Source organism: Copadichromis virginalis, linkage group LG17 (assembly GCF_057382275.1).
Source record: "Copadichromis virginalis isolate Kocher_CV1m ecotype Utaka linkage group LG17, C_Virginalis_male_GT1.1, whole genome shotgun sequence".
Classification (NCBI taxonomy): Eukaryota; Metazoa; Chordata; class Actinopteri; order Cichliformes; family Cichlidae; genus Copadichromis; species Copadichromis virginalis.
In genome coordinates this window covers 13,980,991-13,995,447 of record NC_140634.1, presented here as the reverse complement: position 1 = coordinate 13,995,447, position 14,457 = coordinate 13,980,991, and the positions used below count along the sequence as shown (strand labels likewise).

The 14,457-nt window shown below is 38.8% G+C and overlaps 1 protein-coding gene across 1 annotated transcript; it reads right to left on the bottom strand.

Annotated features, from left to right (window-relative positions):
* Positions 1-6,400: 6,400 nt before the first annotated feature.
* On the bottom strand, positions 6,401-14,228 carry LOC146689100 (uncharacterized). The gene is made up of 3 exons (XM_085437128.1): positions 13,814-14,228; positions 10,715-10,768; positions 6,401-6,646 (listed from the first exon to the last, which is right to left on the bottom strand). Exons 1-3 carry the CDS (start codon positions 14,226-14,228, stop codon positions 6,423-6,425), a joined length of 693 nt encoding a protein of 230 aa, XP_085293254.1. The 3' UTR covers positions 6,401-6,422.
* Positions 14,229-14,457: the final 229 nt, after the last annotated feature.

Sequence of the window (14,457 nt, the reverse complement as noted above, 5' to 3'; positions counted from 1 at the left end):
CTTTTTATATGAGTATATAAGACATTAAGACATTCTTCCTGAACCAAGAGAGCTCCAGCTCCAGTAACATTTACATCAACCTCCAGTGGTGCTGTAAAATCTGTAGCTGAGAGCATTGGGGCAACAGAATAGAGCTTTTACACAGTGTGAAAAGACTATGCACACTTTGCTTCTCAAATCCAACCCTCTGGCTTTTTGTGGGACAATGTGAAAGAGCTATAGTGGTTATATTGCCATTTACTGGATATACTTTACCCCAATCAAATTGTTTGCCTTGACAGGTGATGGTAGTCTCCATAGCTCATATTTAAAAGGCTCTTGTAAACAGTAGACAATATATGCACATGAGAATTCAAGAAAGTATAGAGAACTACCACTTCATCAATGGATATGATGCAGCTTTAAGAAACTTTTTAACAAAAAGGGGAAAATGATTGGTGTGAGGAAGAAGCTACGTATATACAACAAACTCCAATAAATAACCAAAAAAAACAACAGATTTTCCATTAATTGTGGTGAATTGTTATTACATGGAATGAAATAAAAACCTAAATAAATATAAATAAAAATAAATAATCTAAATCAAAAGCTCTAATACAATAGTTGGTTACTTTTTTAAAGTATTCCACTGTCTGTCTTTGATTTTTTTGATTGATCAGATTTTCCCTTCTCCTTGCTTTGTACCACTTTGGTCACTTGGGGGCAGTTTTTTCCCCTTTTAGCCAGTAAAATACTATCCTGCAAACACTTCTCTTTTCTGTGCGCTCTGTGATTATTTGTATGGAGGTATCTATGGTTCAAACTATGTACATTTTTACAGTTACTACACTGTGGTGGGGTTGGGGGCTGGTGATGTTGTTGCATTCAGTAAATCCAAATGCCAACACATAAAGGTAGTAATTTCTGTCCACCTGTGGATCCAGAACACAACCTGCCATCTGTAGATTTGACCTTTTGTGCTCAGTTTGCACCTTTTTACTCTTTGAATAGCTGCCAATTCAAATTTAGAAATGCTTCAAACCACTGTGATGAAGCTCATTCATGTACACTGTTCTTTACAAAGTTTGTAGAAATAAAATTTTTTCTGCTCACAATGGCCAAGTATTATAGGAACGTCTGTGACATTTTCACACTGTCAATAATTTAGTGTTGTTCTCTCCTTCACAGCAAACAATGAGGAGGACCTGCTGTCGATGTGAAAAATGTCTTCGTCCTCACATGCAGGGGGGAAATGGACATTCTGTGCAGGCCGAAATGGATTAGGGCAGAACAACTGTGATTTCAGACACCACCTTGAGGTGGCTGTCGTTGTGAATAAGAGGTATATGAATAAAGCTAAATGGAATTGAGCTGAAAAGAAAATAAGGTACTGTGCAAATGTTCCATCAGACTTTTTGGACATTTTTAAGTGGTCTTGAGCAGTAGTTCAACAGGCTTCCTGAAGGTCTTTTTGTGGACTTTAGCTGCTTTTTCATTCACTATTAGTCGGGTCCTTGTACCTTATTATTTTTGTTTGTATGTTTGTTTGTTCTCTGCATCACTCAAGCATAAAAAGATACCTAACTTAAGTGATGGACCAGTGATGTGTCCACACATAACAGACAACTTAGAAAAGAACATTTTAAATTGTAGCTTTAAGCAATTTGTTAGCAGTGACCTGCTGCAAAAATAAACTTTTTGTTCTCATTTCTTTAGTTAAATGCCACCAATAACACAGACCGGCATAAAATAGTAATTTTGCACCAGCAACATGTTTCCAAAAGAGCTATGAACCAAAAACTTGGCATATATTTGGTTGGTGTGCAGGGTGTCACTGAGGAAACTGGAAAAGTGGAGGGCAAAAGAAAAAGCGGCAACCCTTAAAAATAATCTACAGCAGATGAACAGTATCAGAAGACATGTCCTTAAGCAATAGGGAAAAATCCGGAAAAGACCTGAGACAGGACCTGAGAAATGCTTTTGACAATTCAGCCAATCCATCTACAGTACTGTTCGTCAAAGCCTCACCAGAAGTGGTCTTAATGGAAGGATGGTTGAATATAAGAATCAGTCCATTATCTGTAAAAAAAAAAAAAAAAAAAAGAATGGTGGTGGCTCTGTCATTGTTTGGTGCTGCATTTTAGCCAGTGGTGTTGAGGAGCTTAATGGAGTTACGAATGCAGAAAAGTACCATCAGATTAGGATCCACCATGTATTGCCAACTAGAAAGGCTTCCCTTTTCAGTGTGACAGTGATTCAAAACACAGTGCCAATGAGGTACAAAACATGCCTGGATGGAATAATATACACTGTGAGTTGTGGACTGCTCTCCCCACAGCCCTGGACATAAGCATTAGTGAAGCAGTGTGGGATCACCTTGACAAAGAACAGAACAAACAAGCAGCCAATATCCAAAGTAGAGCTGTGAATTTCATTCAAAAAGCCCAGAGCACTGTTCTTGATGATGCCTTAAAGAAATTACAAGAAAGCTTACCTGAAAGAGTTCCTGTTGTGTTGAAGTATAAAGGTGGTCATACCAGATATTGACTTTCTAGGCCATTAGAATCTGACAAACTCTGGTTTTGCCAGTTATACTGTATTTCCATTCTTCTTTGCACATAAATTACTGCACCTATTTACCATTTTTATGGCAAAATTTAAACCACTGAGGGGTGACTCAAGAATTGTACAAGGTACTGCATACAAACTTTAGTCTTCTCTAAGGAAAGGGACACTAAAGGTAGCACATTCAGGGGTGCTGGTTGTGAGGTTGAAAGCACTTCACTGGGAAGTGGTACTAATGAAGCAAGGTGACAGCTCTTAAGACAAAGCCACTGAGGTGACAGGAGGTCCCACAGAGCAAGCTAGGGGGCAGTTTTTTGTAACAGAAGGTTACCTGAGCGGGCAGGGTGCCTGGCAGGCCTTGCTGCCCTTTCATTAGCTTGCGTGTCATCCAGTCTTTTAATGGGGGTGGCCCCTGACAACAGCTACACTCAGCAGCATTATGAGTACAAAGCTGGATTGTCCTCTGCACACATGAAGACTGTAATACTTCAAACTTAGAAGGTGCTTTGGGGTGATGAAAAATTCAGACCGGGGTAGTCTGTGATGTGTGAGCTGTCAAATCAGATCAAATAATTAGCTTCTTTTAGAAGAAGATTTTTTTTAATCTTGTCTAGCAATAAATGTGTGAATTTAAATAATACAATAAAGAGACACTGATTTTCTATCAGGTGTTTATTTATTTCAGGTATAACATGAGCAACAGAATATGTAGCAGCAATTAGCAGGCTGCTGATATAAGCAGCACGGTCAGCTGCTTATATAAACTCCACACGCATGTATATGTAGATAGATAGATAGATAGATAGATAGATAGATAGATAGATAGATAGATAGATAGATAGATAGATAGATAGATAGATAGATAGATAGATAGATAGATAGATAGATAGATAGATAGATAGATAGATAGATAGATAGATAGATAGATAGATAGATAGATAGATAGATAGATAGATAGATTGTGCAAGTTCCCCCACCTAAAATGATGACAGAGGTCAGTAATTTGCACCAGAGGTACACTTCAACTGTGAGAGACAGAATGTGAAAAAAAAAAATCCATGAATCCACATGGTAGGATTTGTAAAGAATTTATTCGTAAATCAGGGTGGAAAATAAGTATTTGGTCAATAACAAAAATACAACTCAATACTTTGTAACATAACCTTTGTTGGCAATAACAGAGGTCAAACGTTTACTATAGGTCTTTACCAGGTTTGCACACACAGTAGCTGGTATTTTGGCCCATTCCTCCATGCAGATCTTCTCGAGAGCAGTGATGGTTTGGGGCTGTCGCCGAGCAACACGGACTTTCAACTCCCGCCACAGATTTTCTATGGGGTTGAGGTCTGGAGACTGGCTAGGCCACTCCAGGACTTTCAAATGCTTCTTACGGAGCCACTCCTTTGTTGCCCGGGCGGTGTGTTTTGGATCATTGTCATGTTGGAAGACCCAGCCTCGTTTCATCTTCAAAGTTCTCACTGATGGAAGGAGGTTTTGGCTCAAAATCTCACGATACATGGCCCCATTCATTCTGTCCTTAACACGGCTCAGTCGTCCTGTCCCCTTGGCAGAAAAACAGCCCCATAGCATGATGTTTCCACCCCCATGCTTCACAGTAGGTATGGTGTTCTTGGGATGCAACTCAGTATTCTTCTTCCTCCAAACACGACGAGTTGAGTTTATACCAAAAAGTTCTACTTTGGTTTCATCTGACCACATGACATTCTCCCAATCCTCTGCCGTATCATCCATGTGCTCTCTGGCAAACTTCAGACGGGCCTGGACATGCACTGGCTTCAGCAGCGGAACACGTCTGGCACTGCGGGATTTGATTCCCTGCCGTTGTAGTGTGTTACTGATGGTGACCTTTGTTACTTTGGTCCCAGCTCTCTGCAGGTCATTCACCAGGTCCCCCCGTGTGGTTCTGGGATCTTTGCTCACCGTTCTCATGATCATTTTGACCCCACGGGATGAGATCTTGCGTGGAGCCCCAGATCGAGGGAGATTATCAGTGCTCTTGTATGTCTTCCATTTTCTGATGATTGCTCCCACAGTTGATTTTTTCACACCAAGCTGCTTGCCTATTGTAGATTCACTCTTCCCAGTCTGGTGCAGGTCTACAATACTTTTCCTGGTGTCCTTCGAAAGCTCTTTGGTCTTGGCCATGGCGGAGTTTGGAGTCTGATTGTTTGAGGCTGTGAACAGGTGTCTTTTATACAGATGATGAGTTCAAACAGGTGCCATTCATACAGGTAACGAGTGGGGGACAGAAAAGCTTCTTACAGAAGACGTTACAGGTCTGTGAGAGCCAGAGATTTTCCTTGTTTGAGGTGACCAAATACTTATTTTCCACCCTAATTTACAAATAAATTCTTTACAAATCCTACCATGTGAATTCATGGATTTTTCTTTCACATTCTGTCTCTCACAGTTGAAGTGTACCTCTGGTGCAAATTACTGACCTCTGTCATCATTTTAAGTGGGGGAACTTGCACAATCGGTGGCTGACTAAATACTTTTTTGCCCCACTGTATGAGTGCATGTATATGGATGTTCACTCATAATATGATACTTGTCTTTGTTATATAACAAAAAGATTTTTTTATTATCTTAAATATTAAATATTAAAGAAGCACAAAACCCAAAACAAATACTTTTACCAATGAGTATTTATTCAATGATCCGAAAGGAATACAGCGATTAACAGCATGGTAAAAAATGAAAGAGCATGGGTTTTTATTTGTTTGTTTGCTTTATTGCTTTTTTTTTGCAGACTGTTTTCCACTTTTACACTCACAGATCAGTGTGATTAACATATTTGAGGAACAAGACTCTTAAAAAAAAAGTCTTGCAGATTGGGGAAGGGACAAACTAAGATCTTGTTGATGTGAACCAGACGCCTGTTCCTCGAACCTTTTATTCAAACCTATTATAAATGAGAGAGAAAATTGGAGTTCTAACATCAGTACTTTCAGGTAGAACAGACCCTTCAAAGATACTGTTTATAGTAGATCCATGTGTGCAGAGGATAAGGACCACATGCAAAGGAGAAATAAGCCCCATTATTTGTGTCTGTGAGCAGTGTCATCAGCAGCAGTATGTAGCCCTTAACAGTGAGGTAATAAAGGTAAACAAAGGCTTTGACAAAAGCCATTCCATGTGACATGTAACCAATAATGACATTAAAAGCAATGCACATTTTTTGAGAGTTGACAGCAGGTATAATCAGAGCTCTTGAAGGTGACTTAGCACTTGTTTCCTCTTACATCAAGCTAATACCATGAAACTACCAAATGATTTTATTTAATCTTTAGGGATAGACTTGCCTTTGGTAATTACAGTATCATCATATAGAAAGAGATACAAATTTATATAGATTATGCAAAACCTCATCTCGCAGCCTCAGCGAAAATGACAAAAGTGTTAATCTAACTGTTCTCATGAGGGTGAAGTTTTTCACTTTGCTATCAGAAATGTTACAATAAGCACTGACCACCATGTGTTGTATATCTAGAGCGATTAAATATTGTTTGCATTGGTGTTTTCATTTTAAATGGATGAGGGGTAACTTAGAGAAATAAAAGGGTTGGCACGATGAGGACTAAGCATGAAAAAATAACAGTTGTCTCTCCGGCTGCTTGTCCAAACAAGCTGTAGCTGCCCTCATCTGTCATTTCAGCCAAAAAGAATCAAGTCACATACAAACATCAGCATCTCATGCCTCCAAGTACCTTCTGGCCCAACATTACACAGCCACCTGCAGGTGAAGAAACAGTGGATAAAGCTTCCATTTGTGTCAGACTTGTAAATCCACTTTAACACAAAAAGCAAGCAAAGATGCTGCTTGATTTCTCTCAGTGAAGATCAGAAGGTTGCAGTTAAGTCCCAGAGGGAGTGTTTGGAGGTTGCTGCTGTAGTGTCTCATCTATGGTGACCACTACCTCCTCCTGTCTGTTGGAGCTCAGATGGTTGGTGTGGTTCAGGGATATGTAGCTCATTTCCACCAGCGGGGGCCTCTCACTCATCTCATTCATGGTGTTGGTGATTGAGTTAACCTCGGTCTTGTTGCGGTTGGCAGCACGGCGAGAGCCAAACACCCAGTCTGAAATAGAGACAGTCATAGTGTTGCTTTGATAGGCATCAGTTCAAAGCAGATACCTGTACTACAAGGAAGGATTAGGGATCTTACTGATCTAACTTCAGGTAATATTTTCAGCATTTTTCAAATTGGCTCACTTGTACTTGTTAGTACGTCATACTGTCACTTAGGCTACTGACCTAACATTCCCCGAAGAAGATAATGTTCACATGCAAAACCACCGCCTACTGAACAATCCCTTCAATCACCACTATTCCTGGAAGATCCATGAATTAATTGAGCACACAGTAAGAGAATCTAAAAAATATACCCAGTTCCCGAATATAATCTCTTTGCAAGCCAAAAAAAAAGCTCAGAATTGCAATTAACTAAATACAAATAAAAGATAAATACTCAGTTAAAAAATGTATACTAACCTTTCAATATAAACATATTCTCTGTTTTTTTCTTTGTTTGTTTTAATAAACCTTTTATGTCTGGCAGTTTTAGCAAGCAGAATCATGGTCTTAATGGCCTGCTGTGGCATACACATTTGCTTTGCCAAGAGGAGGTCTATAGGCTCTCTACAGGCTTCTCTTCTAAGTCTTTTCCCTTTTCTCTTTCTTTTATTATTCACATTAGTATCTGTGGCGTCATACAAGGTTGGAGCAAATGGGGAGAAGTGACAGGTTAGAAAAAGAAAGGGGAGGCAAAAAAGAGAAGGAATAAGAGGAAAAGATAAAGAAATGGGACAGAAAGAGGTGGGACCTCAAGAGAGTCGTGTAAAAACAAGCTCAACGAAGTGAAGCAACGCTGTGAAGAAGAGCAGACCAAAATTCCCCTACAATGATGTGAGAGATGGAAGTTAATATTGCTAAAGGTGGTTCTACAAGCCACAGATGCATCGGGTATACTTTATATCAATGGTTGTTTTTTACAGACCCTTACACAAACTTTCTTGGATGTAATTAGAATATATTAATCAACATAATATCATAATAATTTTCCTAAGCTAAGTGTTAAATAATTCCCACTCTTATGCCTAACCACCTACCATTCCTTAAGTCCTTTACCCTTCAAGGTGAGTTTATTCAATCTGACACTTCAATGTTAACAATAAAAACTCACAAGGTCTTTCATTTTCATTTTTTAGGTAGTTTATTTCCTCGACCCATCCCCAAATTCCAACCTCAAATTGCTATCCCCTCCCCACGGCTTGCTGTATGTCATCCCACTTAAATAATCCTGGAAATACAGCTGTGTTTATTATTGTAATTTCAAAACCCAATTTCAGGAATTTCACAGGAAGAGGTGTGAAACTTGAACTCTCCATGTAAGTGAAGCTAATAAGCACTTTTCATGCCATGGTTAGTTTATGATAAACCATCACAGATGATGCTTTGTGGAAGGGAAGCATAAACTGCAGACCCATACATTCTACAACGGGGCAAAAACAAGCATGCTGAGCATTTATAATGTGCACTGAACAAGGCTGTAAACTTCATCTAACAAAAAGTCGTGATGGGTTCAGCCTCTGTAATTCCATTAGAGGCAAAGCACCATAAAATTGTTTCTGGGGGTAGATGTCTACTGCACAGCAGCCCCATCATGTGTGGTGGAGCCTTTTTGAATTGGAACCCATCAATCATTGTTCTGTCAGATTAGGATCTGAGATTATAGCTGACAGTCGTGAGTGTGAGGAACAGAAAGAAGGCAGGGCGGGATTCCTCAGACCCATAGATTCCCCTGTTAAATCATGCATTTCAGACTCTGCTGCAAAGTGACAGAGAAAAACTGAAAGTGAGCCAACAGCATGCTACACTAAAAATTCACATTTAGATTCATCTGATCTGATCATCAATAAATTCTAAGCCTATTTTTGAACTGATGCAGTTTAGGTGTTATTTGGAAGCCCTGCATTTTTAGCAGCCAGCAGGGTAGCTGTGGACCAGGTGGTAGAGTGGGTCATCTACCAATCAGGTCAGTGGATCTATCCCCAGCTCCTCCTATTCATATGTCAAAGAATTTGCACAAATGATACTGAAACCTCCATCCTGCATCCATCGCAATATGTGGTTAGATAAAAGTGTTTTAGCATGATATACATCATCACTTTAAATCCCAGCTGAGCAGAGATGTGGAACTGTAGAAAGGAGACTTCAGAGTGTCATGAACCTGAGAAGAGGAATACAGATACTGTAAAGTATGTTTCTTTGAGTCAAATCTCGACTGATGGAGCTCTAGAGACAAGTTTTATCACAGGAGAGGAAATATTTATTTCATATTTTTAAGACATTTCCCTCTCTTTATTGAGTTGTCGTGTTCAAGCTTGTGAATCAAGTTGTGTGAGACTTGTAGAAAAAAAAAAGACCTTTTGGCCTTGTAAATATTATCTTGATTATATATTGAAATTCAACAAGACCTTTACTATTTTGATGCATTTTCCATTAAAAAGTCTTTTATTGGAAAACTTTTATTTAATGGGTTACTTTTGTTTGTAATTTGAAAATGCAAATTTAACCCATCATACTATGTACTATTAACTGCTGAAATGTCAGACAACTAAAACCTGACAAAGTAAGTGAAATGTATTTGAATTCTCAAAAGTGAACCAGAGACGGTATAAAATATGGACGTAGCTTCCAGGTCAGAAAAATAAAGTCACAAGCAGGAGTGCTTTAAACCTTCATTTTATCCTAAAACCACCACATGGTGAATTTTGGGGCATTCTGAATAAAACATTAAATATGTTTTATAAATCTTGGTCATACCATGGAGAAATATCTGTAGCTCATTGACTAACCTGGTATCAATCACAAGTCACTAGTCAGTAAGAATGTGACTTCACAATCAAAATTTGTGTGCAGCATGTCTTTAAGCAAAGATTGAATAAAAACCCATAGTGTACACTACAGCTCATAGCATAACAGCAAATATTTGAACACTTCAGAAAAGAGTCTGTCAGCTTGACTAAGATTTTAGTGTAGTCATTAAACTAAGGATTAAATCTTTTTCATAGTGAGTAATCCAAACCCCACAGCATCTTAAATGTTCTCTTGATTAAATTCTAGTGTGTTTTTGTAGGCTTCTTAATGCTTATCTTATATGATGGTGTTTATCTCTGCTCATGACCCTCAATATGCACTTTTTTTGAGAGCAATTTAACGCTCATCCTAAATGTTCCCGTTAAATTTGAATTTTCAATTCAATTTTTCAATTCAATTCCTGAATTGTTTTTATGCTCTGTAGCTGTTTTTATGTTCTTTAGCTAGCCACCAGGTAGCACACATTTTATATTAGCTAGCCCAATATCACTAACCCACCATTTTTTATTTTTTTTGGTGCTGGTGTGCTTGCTAGCACCAAAAGATGTCATATTAAAAAAAGTAAGACTGATGCACAACGACAAGTTTTTAACAAGAGATTGACAGCTAAGTACTTATTTACTGAAGTCAGGGGTAAAGCCATGTGCTTAATGAAGAACACATTTAACAATTTACAATTTGAAACACCATTCTGAAACTAAATACGCAGAGTAATACATGAACTTTACCAATGGAGAGCAGGTATCACTGCCTCTGCTAGCTACAAAAGCATAAAAGACTCCTCTTCTTTTTTTTTACCAAGCTGGACTCTACCATACTAATATGAAAAAGCATTTAAAATGTGCGCTTCTCCAGGCAAATTTGCAAATCTGGAGCTTTAGTTAAAAAAAAAAGAGAACAAATTTGACATTCCTCCTTGACTCTGGACAAGAGCTGTGCTGTCCGTGGAACAGGTAATTGCATGCTATGATGGGCTTGATGTGAAATGGGACAAATTTGAGAGCATCTGTGAGGCTTTGTAGTCTTTTTAACCTTCCCATGGTGAGAAGGAAAATGTCTGCACAACACAGATTCTCCACATTTACACCTCAGCAAAATACCCAGGAGGCCAAACACTCTGTTTGTGTTAGTGCACGTGTGTCAGTTTGAATGTTCATGTGAAGGTGAACAGTTCAGGTGAGGTGAAGGAGACAGAGAGGAGGGGCAGCGTGTCTCTGTGGCAAATCTAAGTGCTGCAGCGTGTGACCCATGTGGACATTTTTTTTACCTGGTTCACTGGTGTCTGTACCGTCACCTTCCCCAACAATCGACCTGCCTCCACCTGCAAACAGTGAGCAACAGAACAAATGTGTAAGATTTGGCGCACACTACCTTCTGAGTGTTATGAAATGATAAAGACAGAAATCATATGAACACAACAGGTATAATAAAAGGTAATGAAAACACACCAACATGGCCACTGTGGTGCTGAAGACCAGTACAGTTCTGCTGTACTACTGAGTATAATTCGTGACACTTAAAATGCATACAAAGGATGCAAAGAAAAAAGTGATAAATGTTGAATAATACCTGTTTTATTTGTGATGGGAAATACCAGAACAAAAAGTACATAAAAATAGTAATATATGGTGATGCATGTTTTGTGTTGTGACAAAAGAAAGTGATAGCTATAGTGTATAGATATGAATTTAATATACATTTGCAAACTATTTTCCTTACAGCAAGACAAATTATCACAAGAAAAGAGTAGTTGTGCTCATTTTTCTAGAAGAAATATTACCATATTAATGAAAGAAATTAAGCATACACGCTTAACCCAAAAGTCAAAGGTTTTCGATACATATTATTGTTAATATTATAATTATGTTAGCATTCAGATTATGAAAGAAATAATATCCAGATTATATCATAAATAATTTTTATATGCTGTTTTTAAATTATGACTTCATTAGTTAATGGAAATAAAGCTACCCAAACTATCTGGCCCTAGGAACTGTACACAGACATTAAATCATGAATTAACTGTGATTATTCAGATTTTTTTGGAAGCTGAGTTCAGCTTCACTAGCCATACATACCCAGGCCAAATATATATATATATATATATATATATATATATATATATATATATATATATATATATATATACACACACACACACACTTGTGTGTGCGTGTGTGTGTGTATATATATATATATATATATATATAAAACACACACACACACACACTTGTGTGTGCGTGTGTGTGTGTTTTATACTCCCCTTAGGGCCCCCTATTGCTGCTTGATTAATATCCTCCTCTGTCCTGATCACTTAGTTACTAAGTGCATTTTTCTTTAAACAATTTAATGGAAGAAGCTGACTATCAGATCAAGACAGCACTGAGTGTCTGTGCCCTAAAAATAGACTCATTGTTTCATTGTTTCATATATTATGTATCAGTCACAGGAAGCTCCTCAAAAATAGAAAAAAAAAACAAAAACACAGCAGCTTTGAGTTGTCAGACAGTGGTTTGTCCTCCACAAGGTCAATGGCTAGGAGAGCAGAGCTACTGTACATCTGCATTACAATCATTTAGGATTTTTTGTTTTTGGGGGGTTGGGGTGTGTGTGTGTGTGTGTGTGTGTGTGTGTGTGTGTGTGTGTGTGTGTGTGTGTGTGTGTGTGTGTGTGTCGGGGGGTGCTCTCACTAAAGCTCCTGTAGATATTCCTTTAATAAACAATGTTACTTTTGCTATTTCAGGTAGTCCCCAAGTCACTTCCTTCATGCATTCCTTAAGATATTTTGATTCTTCTGCGCTGCTGTGTCACTTTCAAGCAGCAGTTCTTCTAGAATAAGGAAAAGTGACTCTCAAAGGGGGCTCAAGGGACAGTCCTTTAAGGCTTCTAGTGGTCTTACTGACATTTAGAGATAATTTAGTCTCACTTATTTATTTATTTACTTATTTATTTTTACAAATTCATGTAGGGGAGACCGGGGATAGTTGTAATGTGGGTCAGTTGTAACACTTCCAATTTCTCCAATCAGGGCTAAGTTTCAAATGATGTGACTCATCCTGTGCATGCCCAACTCAGTTCTGCTATCACATGTGAAAAATCAGCACATTTCGTCAAACACAGACAATTTAACACGAAAAAAAGTAATTTGTATGCCAAAAAGTAAGTTTTTCTACTTTATTTCAATTTCTAATAGCATTATCTGCTTTGCAGTTAAACTCATCAAACTCAAATTATGTTATTTGTATGTCTATGGGGATATATTCTGTGTAAGTCTTTAGTGCTAGTGTTTTAGCCGTTGGCTGTAATGTTAGCTAGTTCATGGCTATCGGAGTCTGGGTCAGTTGTAACAATAATGCAGATGTTACCACACTATTACTTTAACTTATATTAAACAAGTTGGGGCAACGACATCAGCAGAGAGAGGTTCACTGGTCGCATTTGTATATGCGGTTAATGCCATTGGCAACACAATTACTTCACTGTTTGTGTTCCCACACATACATTATGCAGACCTCTGTGTCAGAGATGGACCAGTAGGAAGTACTGGTAGTGGAAATAAATCAGGATGGGTGCAAGAAACAGATTTCCTCATCTTTCTGAAGCACTCTGCAAACCTCACCAAGGTAAGCCATGATAAAAAGTAATGGAATTGCGATGCTGGTGAACAACTACATTTTTTCAGCTTCATTGTTATGTTCAAAATTGGTGCAAGAGTTGTAGGTTATAATGCCCACTGAGCCAATGAGGCCAAACTCGAGGAAGACCAGCCAAAATTAATGAAATATTCAGTTTCAGAAAATTTTATAATTTGTCTTTTTTGGGGGGTTGGAATATGTTCAGAGTTAGATTTCTGCATTCTGTCACACACACACACACACACACACACACACACACACACACACACACACACACACACAGCTACATAAATGGATGTAAGTGCATTCATGTGTTGAATAAACAAAGATTACATGTTAATGTTTTGTTAGTACCCTTATTTCATTGTGTTAGATTTCACCCCAGGATATGTTACAACTAACCCAGACTATGGGGTTAATTGTAACATTTCACTCTTTGTGTTTGAGGCCATACCAGGCAATGGGTAATTGTGCTGCAGAGAAAATAGCTGCACTATTTAATAGCAGAGACATGTAAATACTTTGCATTACATTTTGAATCCACTACCTTAAAAGAGCTCCAAGCTACAGACAGAAATGTGAAAAATGTTACAACTATTCCCGGTCTCCCCTAATGATATTACACATGAACGTTTTTACCACCTTTCCATGCTTTACGCTCTTTATAGTAAACCCATTGGCACTGAATGTACACTCAACACACACATATAAGCACAGTAGGTGCCACATACCGACGAAGTCATTCACCACATCTTTGACCAGGTGTCCAACTATCGCATACGCCACTGCCACTACTACCAGCGCTGCCATGACCAGATAGAGCACCGCTTTGGGAAGAGGCATGGGATCTCTCTCCGGTGTCCGATAGTCCGTGTACAGCAGGTCACTCTCCGAGTACGAGTACTGAAAGACGTGCTCCATGCCCGAGGTATGGTTGGAGTCGATAGGGGGATTACTCGCGCTCATGGCGCCGTCCGGCTGCAAGGATGTCACCACAGTGGTCGTCACAGCCTCCGCCTTGTCGATGTTGACCATCGACAAAGCGGAGGCTGTAGTTTTATTCATCAAAGGCAATATCTGAGACAGAAAGTAGCTCCAGTCCTTTATGGCACTCGTATTGCATGAAAACATCGTTTCCACCGTCATACCACACCACAAGAGGGTCACCAAGGCGCAAAAAATCCACTGAACACGGACCGATCCAGTTTCCCTTTAAAGTAACGTTTGTATATATATATTTTTTAATTCCAACAGGTACCCTCAGATGCCAAAGTCTCACTCCGACAGTAGCTCATCGGTGCCTTTGAAAACTTGCCCCGCTCTCAATGATGAAAGGCAAAACGCGTCACCGTAGCCTTACCGCGCGGCTATTACG